The sequence below is a fragment of the Apus apus genome, chromosome 4 (assembly GCF_020740795.1).
Source record: "Apus apus isolate bApuApu2 chromosome 4, bApuApu2.pri.cur, whole genome shotgun sequence".
Taxonomy (NCBI): Eukaryota; Metazoa; Chordata; class Aves; order Apodiformes; family Apodidae; genus Apus; species Apus apus.
The window spans coordinates 45,357,207-45,379,404 of NC_067285.1; the positions used below are offsets into that span (position 1 = coordinate 45,357,207).

The 22,198-nt window shown below is 41.6% G+C and overlaps 1 protein-coding gene across 1 annotated transcript in view; it reads right to left on the reverse strand.

The window, feature by feature from the left end:
- LOC127383685 (bifunctional heparan sulfate N-deacetylase/N-sulfotransferase 4) overlaps positions 1-22,198 on the reverse strand; it is a 100,423-nt gene that overhangs the window by 15,506 nt on the left and 62,719 nt on the right. The window contains exons 7-8 of the mRNA XM_051616992.1: positions 2,858-3,040; positions 1,140-1,236 (exon numbers count right to left, since the gene is read on the reverse strand). Of these exons, the coding sequence (XP_051472952.1) occupies positions 1,140-1,236; positions 2,858-3,040 (280 nt within the window). The remainder of the gene's footprint in view (positions 1-1,139; positions 1,237-2,857; positions 3,041-22,198) is intronic.

The following is a 22,198-nucleotide window of genomic DNA, read 5'->3' on the forward strand; positions in this document are numbered from 1 at the left end:
AGGCAACAAAAAGAGATGCTAATGGCTTGGAAAAAGAAGGAAAAAACAAACTCTTTTGACTTTATTTATTCAAGACAGGACTTTAAATCAACGCACGCTGAGACTATACAGGAAAATTAAATTACCTTTTTGGAAGAAAGTTGCCTATTGATGAAAGGCCTGTGTAAGCAGAAGGGGCTTTCAGAGAGAGAGGAGGAAGACATGCAGACTTCTCTGCTCATGGAACTTTTCCTGTTTGCAACCTCTGAATTCTGCTCCCGGATGCAAGCATGATACTGCTGCTGATGACATTGCTTGCTTGGCTGTGTATTTCACCAGGGAGGGAATCTGGCCTGAACACGTTTGTTTTCAAACTATTTGCATTGCACAAAACTTTTCCAAAGCACTAATTGTGGGATTATGCTTTTGCTGCTCCCAGAACTCCACTTTTGTCCTCTCTGTCTCTTTCCTGGGGGTCTGCTATTGAGGAACTAATTGTCTATTTCAGTGCTAACAAACCCATATGTATGAAGGATGTTTTAAAATCCCTGTAACTGTACTTCATTGTTTGCTTGACAAAAACAACTGGAAATGATATATGGTGGTAAATGAAAATTTTGGGAATGTCTCTTTATACTTGGTCTTCAACTTAATGCTATGCAAGCTATCTCTGGACTATGAATCAAGACCTGCTGTCTCTCTGCCACAGAATTTCTGTGTGACCTTAGATTACTCATTTATTTCCCTGCTTTGGCATCCACTTTCTGTAATATATCTACAACAGCAATAGCACCTTGGGAGTGGGAATATGTGGGTTAATTCAAATAATGCCCTGAGACCCTCAGAGGCCTGCAAGGAGGATGCATGGATTGTCAATTAGGGTCTCAGACAATGTTGAAATAACTTGTCAAATAACTTATTAACAATCTTAACATAGGGAAGCTTGACAGCATGGGGTTTTTTTTATGATGAATGGATGCAATTTTACTCTACAAACAGTTGTCCCTTTGTGTTGGCAGTGAAGGATTTATTATCCAAATCCCCTAGGAATTCGGAGTTCACCATCCCTGTAGTAGCAAGTTGGCTTCAGTTTGCAGGACACAAATGCAGAGGTACAGAACTGGGGCACTAGCTTCAGTTAAAAATTCATTACTTCTTACCTGTTTTCTGGGGTCCTATAACGAGAAATTTGGGTAGGTGGTCACAGGTTTTGTCTCTGGACCAAATATCTCTGTGTCGTTTATCATCACACGGATTCTGAAGAAGAAAAGGCAGGTGTGTACATCACGCTGGGGTTATCCTGAATGTTTGCCTGCCCTTGAGTCTTTGCAGAATCTAAATGTTACACACTAATGCCAGAGCCATGCACTAAGTAGTCAAACCCCACATTTCCTCCTCAGAGTTTACTCCTGACAGATACTGAGCACTCTGGTATGGATCCATGGAAGCATTCAGGCACACAGGGACCAAACTCCTGGGTATCCTTCCAGACCAATCCTTCCTGGGGGCGCAGTGAAGTCAGTAATGCTGCTCAGTTGTGCAAATGCCGGAAGGATTGGTGTCAAAATCCACACTCTGTGACACTGCTGCATTTCCATCTCTCTGTTAGTGAGAGTCATTTCATAAACTCAGAGACGTCCATAGGCAGGCATAGATGTAGTCCCTTTGACTAAAATTCAGTGTTTATCTAATGGTTTTGCAAGACTGAGGATTACATGCAGTCATTAGGAAAAAAAAAAATGAAAAGAAGAAAAAAATGTAAAACATTGATTTAATCAAGTTTTCATTTGAGGTTAAAATGGAAACCTCTGTTAGAATAGTTTCAAGGCATTACTTAAAATGGTTTCAGATGCATAGGACTTACTGCCAAATTTTATTTACACAAAAATCCAAAAGGAAGGGCAAAATAGAAATGTGGGATATTATTTATCCCTTTATCTTTCTACTACTTATGAATGCAAAATAAAAGTGTGTGAACAAAAGACCCCACAGAAAGGGTTGGGACTGACTGCTCTTTAAGGCAGTTTTTCTATAGTTGCTGCTTTTGCCTGTTGTTGGCTGCTAATAGAAGATACAGTTTGCCAGTGAATACAGTTAATAGAATATAATGGACAAACTCATTAACTGATGTGAATCACAGCAGCTTCACTAAACTCAATAGAAATATTATAGATTTACACTACTTTTGCATCTGGGCCAAAAAAATAGGGAAATTTTCTGCTCCTTTCTAAGGACCCCAAACAACTTTGTAAGCCCAAAACAACTGCCCAGTTCTCCATGGTGTCACACCAGACTTCTGCAGGCACAGCTCAAAGCTCAGTGTGGCACATCCTATTTGGAATCAGAGAAGAGCCAGAGATCTGCCCTCCCTTTTCCTGGCTGCTTCATGGAAGGGGAAACTCTCCTTGTAGCTGCAGTCATCCCAAGTGATTCCCCTTGAAGGGGTGCAATGAATTGGCATTGTTTGGCTCTGACTGGCTGCTGCAGGCATCTTACTGATAGTGTAACACAGTTAGTTCATGCAAAGTGATGCATCAGCAAAATGCCAGCCAGGAGGGATGGGGAGGGAAGCTTTCTCTCACCTAAATGGCCATTTGGTGCTTTCACCCCTGATGTGGGGGTGGTGGAAATGAATCCACTGCCAGTCAAAAGCAGTGGTCACTCAAGAAAATTGACATCATCTAAGAAAGCATGCAGGAAGAAGTCACCTATCTAAATGTGAAGTGAGATTTTACATACATATATATAAAAATAAGTTATATATATGTTTTATATATATATATGTTACATATATATGTAATTTTTTTGCAGGAAGATATTCTCATTTCAATCAGCAGGTTGTCATTGGAGGAAGAAGAGGATGAGGATGTGCCGTTACCTGCCAAAGCGGGTCCGTCTGCTCCGGGAAGAGCTCGAAGTACTTCTGAGCCAGCTGAACTGGGGGCAGTGTCTGCAGCCTCAGGTTAGTTGAGCTCTTAACAAAGTTGGCCAGGTTGGCAAAGGTGTATAAGCCCAGGCGGTCGTTCCCATAATTAGACAAATGAGTCATGAAGATGCTGATCTGGGAGGCAAGAGAAACCTTTCAGTGGCAGGACAGCAGGAGACAGCAGCGGCTGGCTGGGAGGGCAGGCACAGGAGCTCCCAGGGGCTTTGCCAAATCTTGTCTCTCCCCCACCCAAACCCAAAAGAAGAAAATAAAAATGTTAAACTGGTGGCTGCACTTCATAGCCCCTCTGTGAGGGTCAACTCTCCAAACTTGTCACATATGGGCTGTTTCTTTAAAATGCCTTATCTGAAGGGACATACGACTCGCCAGGCCGCTGGGGACTGGCATTCAGGAGATACTTTCAGAGATATGTTTTTTTAAATTCTTCTGCTTTGATTTCTTTTTACAAACATAAACATTGTTTCATGCATGCCTCCTCTTTACTCCACTGTTCCTTATCCATGGGAAGGCACCCAGGAGGTACTGCTGTTCTTCACCCCTGGATTTGGAGTCCCTGGCACACGGGTACCTCCGAGGCAGCCGGCTCTCCGCTCCTCAGATGTGTAGGCAAAGCTCAATTTCAAGGCTGCTATTTATGGAATTAGCTAGAAAATCTGATTAATACACAGTCTCCTCTGAATGCAGGGTTGACTAGTTTGTTTCGAATGGCATGGCTGTAAGTAGGTAAGTTTTGAAATACAAAAATTTCAAGCCTTGATGAAGGATGATATCTCAGCTAAATATCACTGTCAGTGGTTTCACCTTTAAGTCAGTATCACTTCTGCCTTTTTATCGGTCTTAATTTCTCCTCTACATGGCCTTCACTCTGTAGAACTCATTATTTCTTTCAGAGGGATAAAGAGAATTTGTAAGAATAATGTAAAGGGTATATTTCCCTATATTTTCTTTATATGAGATGATCAAACGCAGCTTCATGGCTGCAAAGGGCTGGTTTATCTGTAGATTGTCATTATTTCATTTTATGAAGGTGCCATCAAACTGAAGGTTGTTACTTGACTTTCTACTCGGTATATTGGCTTAAGGTAGGGTACACAGTGACAGTTGAATTTAATTACAGTGTTATCAAGAAATAACATGATAGTGGTAATTGAACAGTGTATATTTTTCCTCCTTTTCAGCACCATCTCTGAAACTGATCATCAGTAATATGTGGCAGATCCCAGAAAGGACAAATTACCTAATCTGGTCACAGCAATCAAGCAGAGTAGCACGTCAGGCAGTGCATTCTTCATGACACCAGGCTTCAAGGAGGCCTTGACATGAAGGAAAAAATTGAGGTATAATGTTGGTTACAGCGAACTCCAGAATACGGTGATAGGAAGATTAGGGGTTTGCTGTCCTGCCAGAATGCAGGGAATTTCTGGAAAAGCAAAATAAAGCATCAGCTTTGTGAAGGCCATGGACAACAATCCATCCACTTTTAGGGTGGACTGGGTTCAGGAGAGGGACACAGGCTCAGCACTCTGTCTCCTAATCTTTTTGTGCCTGGTTTTGGTTAGGTGGCTGGTTTGTAAAGCCTTGGGAGGACTTGGGTTCCTCAAGACTGGCATAAGCAACAGGCAGTCTGCTCGCCACTGGTGTTACCCCCGTTACCTGCAGCTCTGCAGGCAGGGTCAGGGTATAAACGATGCAGATTTGGGGGTCTGGAGCTCCTGACTCTGAAGAGATTAGTCATCAGCAGGGAGGACACCTGGTCACAGGTGGCTTGCTTTGCAGGTTGATATCTATTTCCAGGTGAGAGTCTTCTGGGGTGACTCAGAGTAACAGCACAGATGGGGGTGTGGGTGTGAGCTTATAAAGTGATGTGCAGGCAGCAGAGAGGTGGTGTGTGCATATTCTTCCTTGGGAGCTGCAGCAGGAGTCCCAGCTCTCCAGCACCCTGGTGCAGGCTCAGGTCAGTGAATCGTTTGGCTTTTTTGTTTTTGTTTTTTTTTTTCTCTGTGACTTGAGAGAAGCTGGATGTAGTTTGAGTGATGCTTTGCACAACCCAGACATGGGGGGTGATGTTCAGGCTGCAATTCTTTGAAGCCTGAAGTGTGTGTTGGATACACTGAAGATGTCAAGGTGTCTGCTGCCCTTGCTGGGGGTTGGCTTTGGCTGGCAAACCTAATAGGGTGTCCTGGCACCCTGGTCCTTGAGTTAGAGCTCTGGAAACACTTATCTCAGCTGAGTGGCAACCAGGCTCCTCAGCAGCTAAACTGATGGGAAGTGCTGAGTCTCGTATCTTGGGACCTTCACTCCTAAAATGGCTGCAGAATGTGTGTCAGGGAGGTTGTTATCAGTGATCTCCTTGGCTCTGTCCTGCTGACTCTGAAGAGCTTTCCAAAACAAACTTCTGCTTCCTCCTGAAGTTTGCCCTTCAGTGTGCTGCTGCTGCTTTGCTGTCCCAGGCTCGAGCTCTAGCAGAGGGAAGTGCTGCAGACAAAAATACTGTCTGTAGCACACCAGGCTGTCCTGACTTTCAAAATAACCACAGAATAAAAAGCCACAAGCTTCCCACTTTCACCATCTTGCTCTGCCAACATGGTGCTTCTTTCAGCATCAGCCCACAATGTTTAAAAACACGTCCATTAGTTTGTTAAATTATTTATGAGGCTTTTAGTACTGCTGTAAGGTGAAGGTGGATGGGGCTTAGGAAAAGGTGTCCCTTATGGCCCATCTGTGGTGTGCTTGCACTGTGCCTGATTTATTCCACCAAAGGGAATTTATTATTTGCTCTTATTCTGTTCGGAGCCTCTGTTGAGCAAAGATGTACAAGATCTTTATTTCTGTTGGCCTGACTTTGTGGAGTCCAGTACCTATGCATCTTCTGACGGAAAGTGTTTGACATATAACTGGACATATAACAGGGCACTAAAGTTGCCCTGAAGTTTGTGTGTGTCCACATGTAGTGTCCCAGAAGCTTACAGACAAGGTAATGAATCTTCTTTGGGTTTTCAGTCTACTGACCTTCTCCTCCCAAAAGATCCCCAGCACAAACATACTGGGTCTAGTTTAGAGTTCAGCTCCTTAAAATGTGCCAAGTGCTTCCTGGAAACTGTTTTAAAGTGATGAGAAGAAAAACACTTGTAGGAAATGTTGCTAGAGGATATCATCTTGTCTCCAAAGTGTTGAGAAAAGCTAAAAGGTCTGTCCATGACATTTAATATTATTGCAGCAATTTAATATTATTGCAGAAAATGAAGTATGCAAGTAAATCTACTTGCTCTTTTTGCTTTTTTTATGGTTGAGTTTGAACAAGATTTTTTTAAATGTAGAAAGCTACTTATAGGAGGTGGATAATAGCTTATTTTAGGAGTTTTATTAGGCTGCAGTCTGATCCAACTGATCACTCTTTATGGAGTCAAAAGGTCTTGGAAATCTCTCTTGACTTCTTTTGCTCCACTGATCTTTTCTGAAGTGAAAAGAACACAAAATATGGTGCATTATACATGGGATAAAACCAGGTTTGATTCTTTGCTGTCTATGTCCAAGTCAGTTGAGATAAAGGGAGATGGGTGTTAACTGTTCATCTTTATGGGCTGGCTGGATGCAGAAGTTTGTTTACATGCCAGTGTATCAATCCATAGCAAATGGAATAGTCTAGAGATGTGCTGAGGAGGCATGAGGCTGGTGCTGGGAGACACAATGCTATGGCATCTGGTTTGGTGGACCCAAAAAAAGGTTTTGGAACAAAGGCAAAGCCTTGCTTGCATACTTCCCATGACAAACAGGGAGCTACAGCACACAGGCTGTATTTGTATCAATAGCCAACAGATTTACATGTCACTTCAGTGCTGGTCACGTTCCCCTGCTGGTACCAGAGCACTCTGCAGGACAGCAGGGGTCAAACGATGCTGCAGTTGGTACTGATGTGGTATTTTCTTAACTGTGGTGATTTCTCTGTCCTTCTGTCGATGTGATCACGCATATTTTGAGAGGCACGGAGGGGAAAGAATGCTGAAGGTGTAGGTAGGAAACCCTTCTTTTTACTTTCTTTTTTTCTGCCATCCATCCTCGCATCCCCTTGCTGCCTCTCACACCCAGTAATAAGTCAAAACCACTTTTGCTTTTATGCAGCCAGGGTTGTTTTCTTATGGAAACATTATTTTTAAGTGAAATTTTTTAATGCCTTGTTTTATGTTAAGAAACATCTAAAGATTTTAGCTTGGCTTTCCAAGACTTGCACAGATAAGGAGAACTGAGATTTACATTTTGCGGGTGACAAAACTGAAGCACAGAAGCATGATCTGGTTTGCAAAGAATGAATCTCCTGCAAGAAGGTCTTATTTCTATCTATATTAAATGGGAATTAATGGAGAGCTGTGGACAATCTGATTTTGTTATTGTAATAAGCTTTTTTCTCCTGGTTTCTCTTGCCTGTTCTGTATTGACATTGCAGAAATGTCCACAGTGCTCTGTGATTTCTCTGTTGAAAAGAAAGGTGGGAGGAGAACAGTGGTTCTAAATTTCTCAGGCCACCTGTGCAGTTAATATGCCATTCTGGGAGATAAATCACATTATTACCATTAGACTGGGTGGGAAGGGGGAAAGAAAGGGTATTTTACACTTCCTGCACTTGACAGAATCCACCAGAAGCTGTATCCTGCATCTGGCCATTTACCAGCTCCTCTGCTCCTAAGCCATTATATTTGGTGAGTGACTTACTAACAAACTTGAACTGATCACAACTATGACAGGAGATTGCTTATAAATGAATGGCAGCACCACCACAGCATTTTACTCTCTGGGAGGTTGATCCCAGAGAACTGCAAACCACTGTAGCTGTGGACAGAGCTTTAATGAGAACTTCACAAGAAGTGTTGAACTCCAGTGGGATTTTCAGACTGGATGACCTACACTGTGCTGGCAGTGGCGAGGCAGCTATGGAGATCCCATCAGCCACTTAGCTATGCTTTCAGGGGCTAAAATTCCTTATGAAATTACCCCTTACTGGTGTACCTGGCCAGTCTCAAGGGCTGGGAATCCAATATTGGCTGATACCTTTCTGATGGTATTTGAGTCTATGCCTGTCCATTGATCTAGCACTTGAAATCTATTACAAAAAATCTATTACAAAACTTAGGTATAAATGTGCTCCACCATATCCTCTCAGCCATTCACTAATAAAATAGCATCAGTGTTCCCTTTTGTGTCCTCTCCTCCTGCTTGTCCTTTGCTCTTCACCATTGCTGGAAAGCCCAGGAACAGAGAATAGTCTCACATATGAATCCTGCTCTTCTAAAAGTAACTTGTTCACTGTCTTTAACAACTTTTTCCTTGCTTCTGCACCTCTTGGATAAAATTTGCAAGAAGGGAGGAATTAATGAAAGCAAAATAAGCCAGGGATTGTGCAAAACAAAGACGAGTTGGGAAATTATGCTGCAGGCATCCTGCTCTCGTAGAAACGTGGTGGCATCTTTACTGCTCTTCTCTGCTCCTCTCTAGCATGAACGTTCCCCAGTACGTTGCTGTTCTTTTTCCACTGTGCTCTGAAAATGCTGTTCAGTTGCTCCAAGAGCCAACTCTCATAATTGGATCTAGATGGCAGGGTGCTGTATTTCTGGGTGTGTAAATGGGATGTCATGGCTGAGAAATGCATAACTGTCAAGTGTCCATTTACTGATACCAAGTGGCTCTATGCTAGGCTGACCACAGAAATGCCTCTTGCACGTTCAAGTGTTTAATATATTTCACATCCTGACAGCCTCCTATTATGGATTACAGATTTTTCTTGTACATTATGAGCCAGAGCCCCATTCACTGATAATGAATTGCAGAACACTTGGGCCCTTAATGCAGCTGTTTGTGCAGAAGCACAAAAAAGAGGCTGGGAGGGAGATTTTTGTGTTGACAAAGCACTAATTTTAATAATGACAGATTGTTTCTCTAGAATTCAGCACTATTTGTATTCATGACCCTGCTGTTACTGAAGGGAAATCATTTATATGCCTGAAAATGGCTTTTTTTTTGTTTGTGTTTTTTACTTTTACACTATTTCCACTCTGCACATCTTTTTATATTTTAGCATTCTTGACAGGATAATCAAATATTTTCCAAACTTGATATCTCTAAAGAAAGCAACAAAGGCAGTGGTTGGAAAGAAACATATTTGTCTTTGATTGAAGGGGGAGACAAAAACATTGAAGGGCATTTTCTTTCCCATGCCCATGTTCCTGGCAGCTTCTGCATTCCCCCCAAAGTGTTCCCAGCGATGGGAGGGGAAGCTGCTGTCCATCAGAGGTGGTACGTGGCCTTGGGACAGCTATTCAAGTGCTGTCGTGGATCTGTGGTGTTTTGACATCCCCTATTCAAAGAGCAAAATGGTTTCTCACTTGCCCAGGAACGCTTTCTACTTTTCCATTATTTAGTTGGTATGATTACATGAATTCTTTATTATTGACAGAAAAAAACCTGCGAGTTGTTCCTTTCCCTCTGAGAATCAAGTTGCTGTGTTTGATTTTTATTTTCTAATATGTACCCAAGCCTCACTTCTAAAATAAAGGTTAAATCATGACCACATTCCAACAGAGCAATTGTGTTTCATGTTATGTACATCTTTGCCACCCCTGATGCGTGGGATTCTGGATGAAAAAAGCTAGTTAGAAGGTTCCACTCAATTAGAGTTTTGGTTTGTTGCTTGTTTGTTGTGTTGTGTTTTGGTTTTTAAAGCTTGCAATTTAAAAAGTGGGTTTTTTTTCACTATTAGGGCATGCTTTCAGAGCCTGTTAAAAATTACTGCTGCTGTCGATGACTTTATGCAATCAGTGCATCGCTGCATTAGGGTGGAAAAACTAAATGGATTTTTATACCTGTTCATTTGTCACACTTGTGTAAGTGATCAGCAGCACATCTAATTGTGGCTAAAGTTTAATGAATTCTGCACAAATGCAACCACTTACATCTGTGGGCCCCATGAATACTTTGCAGAAGTCGAGAGCAATTAAATTCCTCCTGTTCTAAGCAAATGTTTGCATTTGTAAGTGAAATTCATGATACAGAAATTTCTTTTGTTGCCATCTGTGTTTTCTCATTGAAAGGACTTTCTTACATTATCAATTTCCTCTTAAAGAAAATAATAAATCTATTCAGTTCAGACTTAAGAATAAACTTGACTTCAAATTACACAAATGAACCAGATGAAAACTGATTTGGGCACTATTGTCTTAAGTCAGATTTGTGCATTAACAGTTTCTGACAGAATAATAAAAGTATAATCACAGAAACAGCTCTGAGGAGCCTCAGCTGGTTATGGCCTGCTGTTTTCAAAGATGATCACAGGAGTTTGTGTAAGCAGATAGCCATCAATAACCCGTTTTGCTGACAATAGATGTTGCATGCTCCTCATTAACTTCTGTCAAGCCACTACAAAATACTTGTCGAGGCCGTCAACCTCTTCAGTCATAATCCTCTGCAAATAAAAATCCACTCAACCTCAATTCTTTTGTGCCAATGAATAATTTGAGTAGACCTTGGCATGGTTTTGGGATGCCAAATCACATCCCACTCTGGCTGCATCTACAGAAATCCCAAAGCTTTCTCTGTTACCTCACTGAAATATTGATAGCTCTTCTTGCTGTTCTTAATGCCACCAAATGTTGCAGGAGGAGGCCTGGCCTGAGCCAGGGGGCAAATGACCACCACAGGCCACTGTTAGTCCAAGGTCCTCTGCAGCACCTTTGAATGGTGCCTTGCATTTGTCACAGCTTGGCCAAATAGTTCTAAATAAGACACTGTGCCTCTTCTGTATACAGGGGTATTGTAACATGTTTGGGTTTGGGCCTGTGTGAATAGCAATATAAGGGAATAACAAGAAGGACATGGAGGTGCTGGAGTGAATCCAGAGAAGGGCAACAAAGCTGGAGAAGGTTGTGGGTCACAAATCTTATGAAGAGTGGCTGAGGGAACTGGAATTGTTTAGCCTGGAAAAAAGGAGGCTGAGGGGAGACCTTATCGCTCTCTATGATCACCTGAAAGGAGGTTCCAGAGAGGTTGGTACCTTCTCTCAAGTAACAACTGTTAGAACAACAGGAAATGGCCTCAAGTTCTGCCAGAGGAGGTGTAGGTTAGATATTAGGGAAAATTTATTCCCTGAAAGGGTTGTCAGGCACTGGAACAGCTTGCCCAGAGCAATGGTGGAGTCAACTTCCCTGGAAGTATTTAAAAAGTGTGTAGATGTGGTGGTGAGGGACATGGTTAGTGATGGACTTGGCAGTGCTGGGTTAGCGGTTGGACTCGTGCTCTTACGGGTCTTTTCCACCCTCGATGATTCTATGGAAATATGTCACTCTAAAATATAGTTCCTAAGACCCAAGAAAGAACAGATACACCAACTGGAAGGAGGGTGGGGGTGGGGGAAGCACTTACAAGAAATTTTAGGGCCCTGTCCTCTATAGGACCAGTGCAGCAGGTTGGCTGATCCTTGGCATTGCATCATTGTCCTGTATTTCAGGTCCAGGAAAGTGATGGATCTAAACCTCTCCATGAGGATGACAGGCTTTGCTGCTTTTGCCCTCACCAAGTTTTCACACTGCTTGACCTTATTTCCAGGGCAGGGTCAGCTTCTCTCTTATTTGTGCACGATTGCTCCTGCAGGCCTGCTGTCTAATTAAATAACATGTTTTAGTAGCATGGAGATATTACAGGTAATCCAGCAGGGATCACTTTTTAGTGTAGACTAAATATCTTTGCAGCAAAACCAAAAACTCTTCCAGAATTTCCAAAATATCTTAAGGGGCCTCTTGTGTGAGTGGAAAATAGTAAAAAAAAAATTCCTCCTGTTTGACTTTCATTTTAATGGACAGAAACAGCTTGCTTGTTACTTAGAAGAAATCTAAATAGGACACTTATGTTTTTAAGCAGCATTTAACCTTGGTTATGCAGACCACAGAGGATATGATAAGATACAATTAGGAGAGAGTTTGCTGTAAGTATGTGGTACCTGCAGGGCTATGGTCCCTGGGTAAGAGGGAGGAGACTCTGCTGCTCAGAAGCAGTGCAGACAACTAGACAGTGTTCAAGCAGGGCAGCCAGCAGGGGCTGGGCTGCCAAATAGCTCATAGCAGAGGTAATAAATATTGATGAGTGCTGCATTTGAGCCAAGGCTTGTGCTCTACTTGAGTCTGTCTGTGTACACACTGCAGGTCACCTGGGAATGGTCTATCAAATACTTCTCACCTGCAATGAACTGGGGTTCTTTTTTGTCATCTCACAGCTTGGAGATACCCTCTGAGTACTCTGGCAAGTTGTAGGGAAGACAATGTTTCTAGGCAGGACAAAACTAGTCCTGAAGCAAACATTGACTTTAAGGCTGGGGGACTGACCACCCCTCTGGCTCAAGGGCTATTGGTTTTAATCCCTGAGGAGGAAGGGCAGGATTTCACCCTTCACCATTCAACACAACAGGCCAAGGAGCAAGCTGTCCTGTTTGCTTCAGGAGGGCTTCAGTAAGTTCAGCAGCAGCCTGACCTAGTGCCAGTGCTCCTTTTAACTGGGTCTTGAGTCATTTTTCTCTCTCTTTACCCTTCCAATCAAGGAGTTAAACTGCAATCCTCAATAAGTGTGCTCACATATCTGCTGAGGGATAATAATGGTCAAAATTATTATTGGTTTGGAAAAGCATCCATAAATTACCATTTTGAGACATTTCTTATAACAGATCTGCTTAAATATGATCTGGTTCTAACTGTTTTGGATGACAGAATGAAATATGTCTGTTTTCATTAACATGGCACTGTATAGGCTCCACATAGAGGAACGTGAAGTCCCTCAGAGCAATACTGACACTCCCTGTGGAAATGACTGCCCAGGACCCTGCACGGCACACAGAGTTGTAGAACAACTGTAAATCATCCCATTTAAACTGAGCCCTCTTATAAACACTGAATAAGAATTTTCACCAGAACGCTTTCTTTCAAACTGCAAAGAAAAATGCCAGACAAGTTGATATAGATTGGAGATGCAGGAAATTCATCATTTTTCAAAATAATTGTTCTGCTGTCATGTTGCTATTCTAGCAGTTTTATGAAGAGCTGACTGCTCTGTGTTAGAGTATTCATAAATGATGATTAATTAAACAATTTTGGTGGCTTAGTCTGAGCAAACAAACCCCAGATTTAATTTAATTCTCCACTCTTGGTTTCAGAAGAAAAAAAGTACAGCATTTTCAGTTCACTAGAGGATGTAATATTCTCAAATCAGCCACTTTCCAATTAATTTTGAGTGGTGAACACAGCAAGGAAATTTTGTTCTTGTCCATTTACTTCTATTAAGGATCCATTTTCAATAATCACAGAATTCTGAGTCAGCTCTTTTTTACCTTAAAGGCTTGTTCCTGACACTTTAACAAATTGTCATATGGTGTGTGCTTGAAGGTAACAGATTCTTTTTCTCTTTAACCAATAACCCTCTTGTTGACACGCAGTCATTTGTTACTATTTCTGCCATCACCTAACTTGCTGGGAAGTAATTCTGATAAAGTACCAAAATGCATGGTGTGGAGTATCAGCTTTCATAAAGCAGGAAAATGTCATGACAGAAAGGAGATGTGTTATCCTTGAAATGTTTTCTTCATGCTCGGAGTTTCAAGCTAATTAGTTTCTAAACATGCTGCTGAAGGGTTGAGTTTCTATAGGGTGTTTTTCTCTCTTGTGGTCTGTACTTCCCCAGCTCTTTGCAGCTGGGGTAGCCATGTGGGGTGAAGGATAAAAGAATGGTTTACAAAGGGGATAAAAAGATTCCAAAGCCTGAGCAAGGCTGGAATGGTTTTAATCATACACCTGGAGTCAGAAGTGGCTTCAACTTTTAGGTTTGTGTTATATTTTTTATCATGTTATCAGTGCTTGCAGGACTTTCAGCTGCAAAAGGAAGTATCTCTAAGGGAAAGAAGCGATGGGGCTGAAGATACAGGCACTTACGTACTGTGCTGTCTCTCAGTACAAATATATGCTGGTTGTGTTGAACCTTAATATGTGCTGTGGCAGGGAGAAAGCAGAAGCGTTTATGATGCTGAGCATGTGTAGATGGAAGGACTTTTCTGAATAAAGAAGAGGTGCACCCTCCTCCTCGGCCAGAAGCTAACGATGTTCACTTTCACGTGGTAAAACGTTTCTTCACATTGTCCTGGCAGGTTAATGGGCCCCTGTACAAAGAAGGATAAGGCCCAACTCTTTTATTGTTGTTTGTTTGATTTGATAAGTTTGTGACCATTAAAAGAAATTCTGACATAGCTGGTTAATAACAAAACTCTCTATTCATTGGGTGGAACAAACACACCCCTCTTCTGAAATTGGAGAGGGACATGCCTGTCCCTCTAGGAAATAGCCTGCTAATTATGGCTCAACAATATTGACATTTTTGCAATCGAGAGGTTACCTGCTTAATTTTTTCCTGTTCCTGAAACATGCTGAGATGCTCCTGTTCACAGGGCCCTTAGTAGAACTGCATTATGAATTACCTTTGGATTGCAGCATATTTCCTACAATGCCCAAGGTTATTTTTTATTCTTTCTACAGCAATGCTCAGAGAAGCAAAGCAAATAATAATAAAAAAAAATTAACGCTCAAGATGTTTCATAATAACACTCCCAAATCCCCTGTGGAAGGTATAAATTAACCCCTCTCTGCATTTACTTTTAATATTCTGAAGCAATAATGTGTGATTCTCATCTGCTTGTGATGAGTGAGAGCAGGAAACAAGAACAAAATGTTCAAAGGATGGGACATGCGGGACATGCAGAATCTAGATCTAACAGACTGGAAATGAACAATAACCCTTTAGTTACACTGAGATTTAAAAAAATATAAATGCATTCAGTGGCCTTCAAAATTAAAAGGGTCCTGTGACACAAAAATTTTGCTGATCTCTGCAATGTGTAGTCACACCTCATTCCAAAGTCAGAATAATAATGTTCCTTGTTATGGACTGTCTGCAGCTTCTCCTGAGTTGAGTTCCAAGTTACTTTTCAATCACAAGTCTGATTTCACTCTCGACAACCAGCTTTCCACAAAAGAAGCTGAAATTCATATGCCACATTTCATCTCAGGTTGAAGCTTCTTAGGGATGTTTAATTGAAGCAGGAAGAGGAGTTTAAAAAAAGTGTTTAAGTTTTGCCGTTTCTGCTGCTGTTCTTTTTTTTAACTTGAAAAATGAGTTGATCTGTAAGTTGCAAACATGTCTTATTTTGTTGGCTTTGTGGGCAAAAAAAGGTTGTGTGCAGGGTCTGCATGTCTCTCTAGATACTATGTGGTGATGCAGATATAAATTTAGAGTATAAAAATTATATATCTATATTAAAATAAAATGCAATAACATCCTGTGCAAGCGTTTTATCATGAAACTATGAAAACGTGACAGTGGGAGAAGGGAAGAAAGGGAAAGGAAGAATGATCTCAGCCAAGTTAATGTGAATAACAAGGAAGAAAAGCAAGGAAAAACAGGAAGAACATCTCTTGAATTAAGACACTGTATATATGAAACAGTCTGATCCTTTGTAGAGTTCTTAGATTTAACTGCCTCTGTAGGGATACCTGAGCAACTCAGTTCAGGCTACAGAAAATCTTAATTCACTGTGTTGAGTCGTGACCAGGACAGACATGGGAATCATAGACTCACAGAATCACAGATCGATTTGGGTTGGAAGGGACTTTAAAGATGATCTTGTCCCAACCCCCTTCATGGGCAGAGACACCTCCCACTAGACCAGGTTGCTCCAAGCCCCATCCAACCTGACTTTGAACACTTCAAGGGATGGAGAAACCACAACTTCCCTGGGCAACTTCTGCCAGTGTCTCACCACCCTCACAGTGAAGAATTTCTTCCTAATGTCTGACCTACATTTCCCCTCTTCCAGTTTAAAGCTATTGCCCCTTGTCCTATCACTCTATGCACTTGTCAGAAGTTCCTCCCCAGGTTTCCTTCAGGTACTGGGAGATGGTCTCCCCAGAGCCTTCTCAAGGCTGAGCAACCCCAACTCTCTCAGCCTGTCTTCATAACATAAGTGCTCTTCATGGACTCACTCCAAGAGCTGCACATCCTTTCTGTGTTGGAGGCTCCAGAACTGGTGGGCATTTCACAGAATCACAGAATTTTGAGTTGGAAGGGACCTTAAAGATCATCGAGTTCCAGCTCCCCTGCATGGGTGGGGTTTTCATATAAGGTTTCAATTTCTGCAAGCTTTTACACTATTAGAATGTGGTCAAAGACTGGGTCATACTTCACAAGACAATGTTCCCTTGCACAGAGCATGGTCTTCAACTCCTTTAGCTTTGGCATTAAATGGACACTGTCTCTTGGGAGGGCTGGGTGGCTGCAGACCTGAAATGGGGCTGGAGCAGAGCAGAGCATGGGAAGGGTGATGCAGGAGAGGGGTGGTGGTGTTAAGGTTATCCAGTAGCTGTCCAAGGGGAACAGATAATGAGGAAAACATGCAGCAGACTGGCAAGTAAACTAAATGAACTGGCTACTCAAATGTGCCATTAGGCCTTGTTGGTTCTTTTCCAAGCCTGATGCTCTTGTTTTTGCTTTACTGTGTGTCTGAGGTGCCTTTTGTGCTGTCACTTGCTGGATTAATAAAAAGCTCTCGTTTAAAAAGATTGTTTTTCTTTTTTTGAGGAGAAATCACTCTCTGGCTCTTGTTTGTAGGGGCAATAATGCTTAGGGCTGTATTTATTAGCTTATCTTGGCTGTTAAATGTTTATGGCTGTTCTTTATTGTCTGTGAAGCAGAGGAGTAAAGGAGATGAACTGGAAAACAGCTACTGGAAGACCTTGCAGATGCTAGAGATGTGATCTATGGAACAACTTGTAAAAGCATGCTTTAAATATGTCAGAGTGTTTCTCAGGAGACTGAACGAAGGGCAACAGTCAGAGAACATGGACTGAACCCACTGAGTTTTGAGCCTGACATTTGGAAGTGGAAAATCCTCCTTAAATTTAAACTCCAGCCAAGTTCCCTAACTTTTCTTGTGAGAAACCTGCTTTTTGCTGCTGGAGGCATTTCAGTTCAGGAACTGTATGTTAGGAACTTTTTTATATTACACATTTTCATGGTGTACCTTTTGAAGCAAAGTAAGGGGTTTGCTCCCTTTGTCCCATTTGCTCTCTTCACCTCCTCCTCCATGTTTGTTCATGACTGCACAGGAAGTGACTGTGAGCTTGCCTTTGAGAAGGTATTTCTCTGGTTGGCACATCACAGCTTTCGTACCGAAGATCTCTTCCAAAAAAAGGTACCTTAATGCAGGTTGATATTAATGCAAATTAACTTGTTCTCTACCCAGTGTGTCAGAGGCAGAAGCCTGTGTCAACTTGGTTGATGTTTGATAGGAAGGTGATTAAAAAGAAAAAGGGCAAAGGAAAGGAAAGGAATATGGTGCAGCACGGGGTAAGTGAACAGAAAGGAAGTGGGATTTTACAAATGTATTCTGGAAAGCTATTCTAAAGGGCAATTAAGCTAAGAAAATAATATGTAGTAGAATTTTAAAAGTGCTGAAAATTACTACAATGTTGGGTACCTTGAAATGCCATTTATTATTATTTTTTTTACTGTTATATAGCTCAATGAAGCAAACAGTAAAAAAAAAATCTTTGGAAGGCCCTCAAAGCACTGCAGAAAGTTTGTGAAGAATTGGCAAGGTTTAGGAAGAGAGAAAAGTGAATTATTTTTTTAAAGTCAAAAGCTGACTTTGCTTATTCTGTTGCAGGGGTGGGATGCTGCACACCTGCAGAAAACCCAAATATTTTTGCACAAGGGATTGGGTTGTTACAGTGCTGGTCAGAGCCAGAGACTTCTCTACCACATTAAGGTAGCTGGGTGGTGCTATGCTTAGATTAAAGACCTGATATTCTTCTTGTCTGATGCTCTTTGGTATTAAACTCCTGGCTTGAATGTCTTGAGTTGCAATGTGCTTTCTTAGTGATGTACTTTCTTGTTTTAAGATCTGACTATAATTAATACAAGGGGACCTGCAGTCACAGTATGATAGTAAGAATCTTAGTCTTGCCAAAAGTTTGATTTCACTATCAAAATTAGGCACAAAAGCAGTTTTGTGAAACTTCTTTTACGTTTTTGACTGATGCTTTAGATGTCTTTTCCTTTTTTTTTCCTCTTGCCTTGCTTGTTTCTATTTATTATGGCGGTTTTGCTGCCTTCTTTTCACCACTGACATGGAAGTGCTGATGCTACAATTTTTAGGAGTTCTGGCCTAATTAGGATTTAGTGAATAACTGATTTTTAATTCCATTTGTCAAACCACAAAGTAAATAACATCAGTGGTGATAATAACATAACACTGATTGCACATCCACCTTTAGTCTGGCAAAGGGAAAAAAAATGTCTTGGAGCTCCAAGAGCTCAGTAATGTCTCATTTTCTGTCCCAAACTGTATGTGTATTTCTTAATTTAAAATACAGCTGAGGCTCCTTGTTATTGTTCCAAGCCTCCAAATGAACAAAGCCATTCAGAGAGGAGCTAGATCGATACCTTTGGAATGAGTTGCACTATTTAGGTTTATTTCAAGCACTGCCTTAGCGTTGAGACTCTTTCCACCAACTTTAAAGAGCTTTGCTTTGAAGAGTTTATGCAAAGAGTAAGTACCTCAGACTCTATACCTGAGCAGCCTTTTGCATTAGCTGGATCCTGGAAAGGTCTGGCTGGGATTCTGGAAACACTCATTAAAATTCAATAGGAGGTTGGTTTGATTTCTGCCTGTTATGGTGGAATTTACCCTTCTCTGCATCCTACTAAAACTTCTCAACCAGACATGACCCATCTTTAAGATTCATAAATTAGGAAGTGAAAATAGTTCTCTGAGCCAGAGAGTATTCAGTAGAGGCCATTAAAAAAAAAAAATCCACTGGAAGATCCCCTTGAAAATCTCTCTGCAAACTCTTTATCCTAACACTATGTCACTCGGGCATTTTTTAACTTGACCATCTGTGTGGTGTTGCTTCATGGAAATGCAAGCATTTTTAGTAGATGAGTTAATATTTATTTGTAATAGATTTATGGAAATAACAATCTCCAACCTGAATGATGGGTAAACAACTTGCTTGTCAAGGCTCAGGAGGGAAAAAAAGAGTTTGCCAGTAGCCTTCCTTGGTGGCTTATTTTGAAGTTTGGAAAGGCAAGCAGATATTCAGACCTTGCCTTTTTCAATAATTAGTTGCAAGTTCATTAACTCATGTAAAAACTTCATAGTCTCCCACCTGCTCCCTGCCCAGGACAGGGAGTGCAAAGTACATGGAACATGTGCTCACAGAAGAAACAGTGCTGCAATCAATGCTACTGCTCACCATTAGCATCAAGAGAGTTGCAGTCTGACCCTAAATTAGTTGTAAATAAATTATTCCTATCAAATACACTTTCTATTTAGTAAATTTGCTTCCTCACATTTAATTCTTGAAATGTGCTTCAGGAATCAAACTAATTGGGAAAAAAAAAATCAAAACTTGATTATTTAAGTTGAGTTCCCACTTGCGCTTGTTTGGGAGGATGGGATAGAAGATGATAAATGAATGTTTAAACAGCCTAAGGAAATGTGGACTTCTCTGTGCTATCTTTTACAACCCATCCTCACTGCTGAAGCCCTGTTAGAAGCACAACTACAAATCAAGTCACGGTTTTGTGCCTGGAAACCCTGGTCTCCATCATCCAGGCAAGGCGTTTCCCTGAACTGAGCAGGATCATAATGCAGATGCTGTGCCAGTGCAAGGAAGAGAACCCTGATCTGTTACTCCTTGTTTTAACTCCGGAGGCTGTTTCACTTAGATGTGAATTACTTGCTCCATGTATTGATACCCATGCAGAGAGAGCGTTGGGTGGGTGGTTATAGGGTTGCAAAGCAGGCAATACTCCTCCTGGAAGCTGACATTGATGCTGACTGTGGTTCTGTTGTGCTTGGGCTGCTATTCATGCTCACGTTTCTTCATCCACTTATTGGGAATCTGCCTTCTTCAGAACAGCTTGTGTCACTGTTAATTCACAGACTTTCAGGTTACTGTTTCTTGGCCCTCTGACTTTTTAAGTTAAAAGGCTAGAAAGATTGGTTTTAGACAGCAAAACAGTTGTCACCCACAGCAAATGGTGGTGTTGTGCTGATTTTAATCAAGGCCCTATAAATATTTCTAAAATCGGAAACAGTCTGAAAAAGACTGTCTTGCAGAGTGTGTGTGGGAAAACCATTCCATTAACCAGAGAGTGAAGTATGGCTTTTCATTTCTGGAAGCCTTGCCTCAAAACTAATGTGGACAGGAGCTGAACTGTTCTTTCCTCCCTAACTAGGGAATGTGTGTGGTTCTGGATGGAGTAAAAGGGCAACTGTTGGATGAGGCAAGGAAGCTGGTGCTGGATGGTGAAGGGAATGACAGGCCCAGCTGTGCTGTGCAGCACCTTGTGTTTTTTGAGCTAGTGGTGTTGGTCTGCTTCTGAATAAGCAGCAGATGCACCTGGAGGTCTCTTCAACAAGGCAAACTGAGAGGGTGAAAAGTTTTTTTTGTTTTAGTGTTCCAACATCTTTGGTCATTTCCAGGCAGTGGTGGGAGATGCTTTGCAGCAGCCAGGCTTTGTGTGTAGGTGGGGGCAGGAGATGGGGAGTGTGCTGCTCAGCTGTGTCCACTCCTGGAGTAAGCTCATGCCTACATTGCTTCCCACCACACAGTGTTCCTGCACAGATTGCTCAAAAATTTAAGTTATTTAGTATGTCTGGTTTTTAAGTGTCTAGAATAGCACAAGAACTATGCTGTTGCTTTAGAGGGATGTTTTTATGCATGACACCAGTGATGTGTGTTGCACACTCAAGGACACAGAGCTAAAGAATGGCAAGATGTATACATTGAAAGCCTTCTGAGAGTGGTGTTGGAGGTCTGCAAAGACCTAAAGCTGATGCATCCTTGTCCAGATGGGCTTTTGGGAACAGTCCCTGAAATGAGCCAACCTCAAAAACCACAGGTCCAGGGTTTTAGTTTGAAGGAAAGGAGGTAGCTGCCTCCAAAAGAGAAGCCAGCAACACAGTCTGTTTTGCAGCATGTGGGGGATCAGCCCCTTCCATAGCTGCCTTGGGGAGATGTCATTGAACTGCACTACTTGCTTTATTTTTGGTTTTAAAAGTATATGAGCAATTATTTATGTGTTAGTTTGTTTTTATGAGGAAAGCATCTAGACTTTCAAGCATCTAAACCCCAAATGTTCTTATAAATCACACGCAACTTGGAATTGTTGCCCAACTTTTGTCAGGCTCATCTACAGAAACTTACCAATGTAAAAACTGGCAAAGGGAACAATAACAATAACAACAAAAAACCAACAAAACACAAAAATGAGACGGGCAATAACCACAAATAAATTTGCTCCAGAACTCACTTCTAGCCTACTTGATGATTGAGAAGGCATCTTATTATCTGCTGATAACATTATGGTCTGCTGTAGCTGTAGAAAGGGCTCTGCAAAACCTCTTTTTGTTTTTTTTGTGCTTGCCCCTGTGCTGTTTTAACCAGACAGGGGTAGTAAACAACACCACACACCACAGAGCAGGTAATTCCCTGCATAAGGAGATTTCTAACCCAGTCTTGGGCTCTGGACTATAATCTTTTATGCCAATAACACACAACATTTGTATGTAACTTCAGTTGTCATGGTAGCCTGGCAGTGCTGTGAGAGTGCACACACATGTTCTCTTCCCACAAGCAGAAACAGATTTATAGCATCTTCATCCTCTAGAAGAGCCTGTGTGGAGGGGTTCCCCTTCCCCCTTGCTGCATGCACATAACTCATGCTAAGCCTGGTGGCAACTGCACAGACCCACTTGAGAGCAGAGCCTGGTGAGCAGGAGGCTTGTGCAACCACCAGGCAGTAGAATTACTGGGAGCTACTCTGTGAATCTCCTCCACACCAGGAAAGAATCTGGTCAGTGTTTTTAAAGAGTGAGCCAAAAATACATCTAAACAATGTTAATAATAATGTAAAAATTAACAATGGCACAGGCAATCCCTTTCCTGCAAAACTAGAAGTAGGGTAACTGCAATCCCTTTCCTGCAAAACTAGAAGTAGGGTAACTGCAATGATGTGTAAAGCAGCCTATACCTCTCTACATCTACCTACATGAGGCATCTTGTTCAATATGACTCAGCAACAACAAAAAAATTATGGTTTTGACAAAGGCTTTACATCCCAGACAGTTGTTCTCCATAACCTATTTGGAGAGCACGTGCAAGTTTACACTGTGCTGCTTGTGGGAAAGCC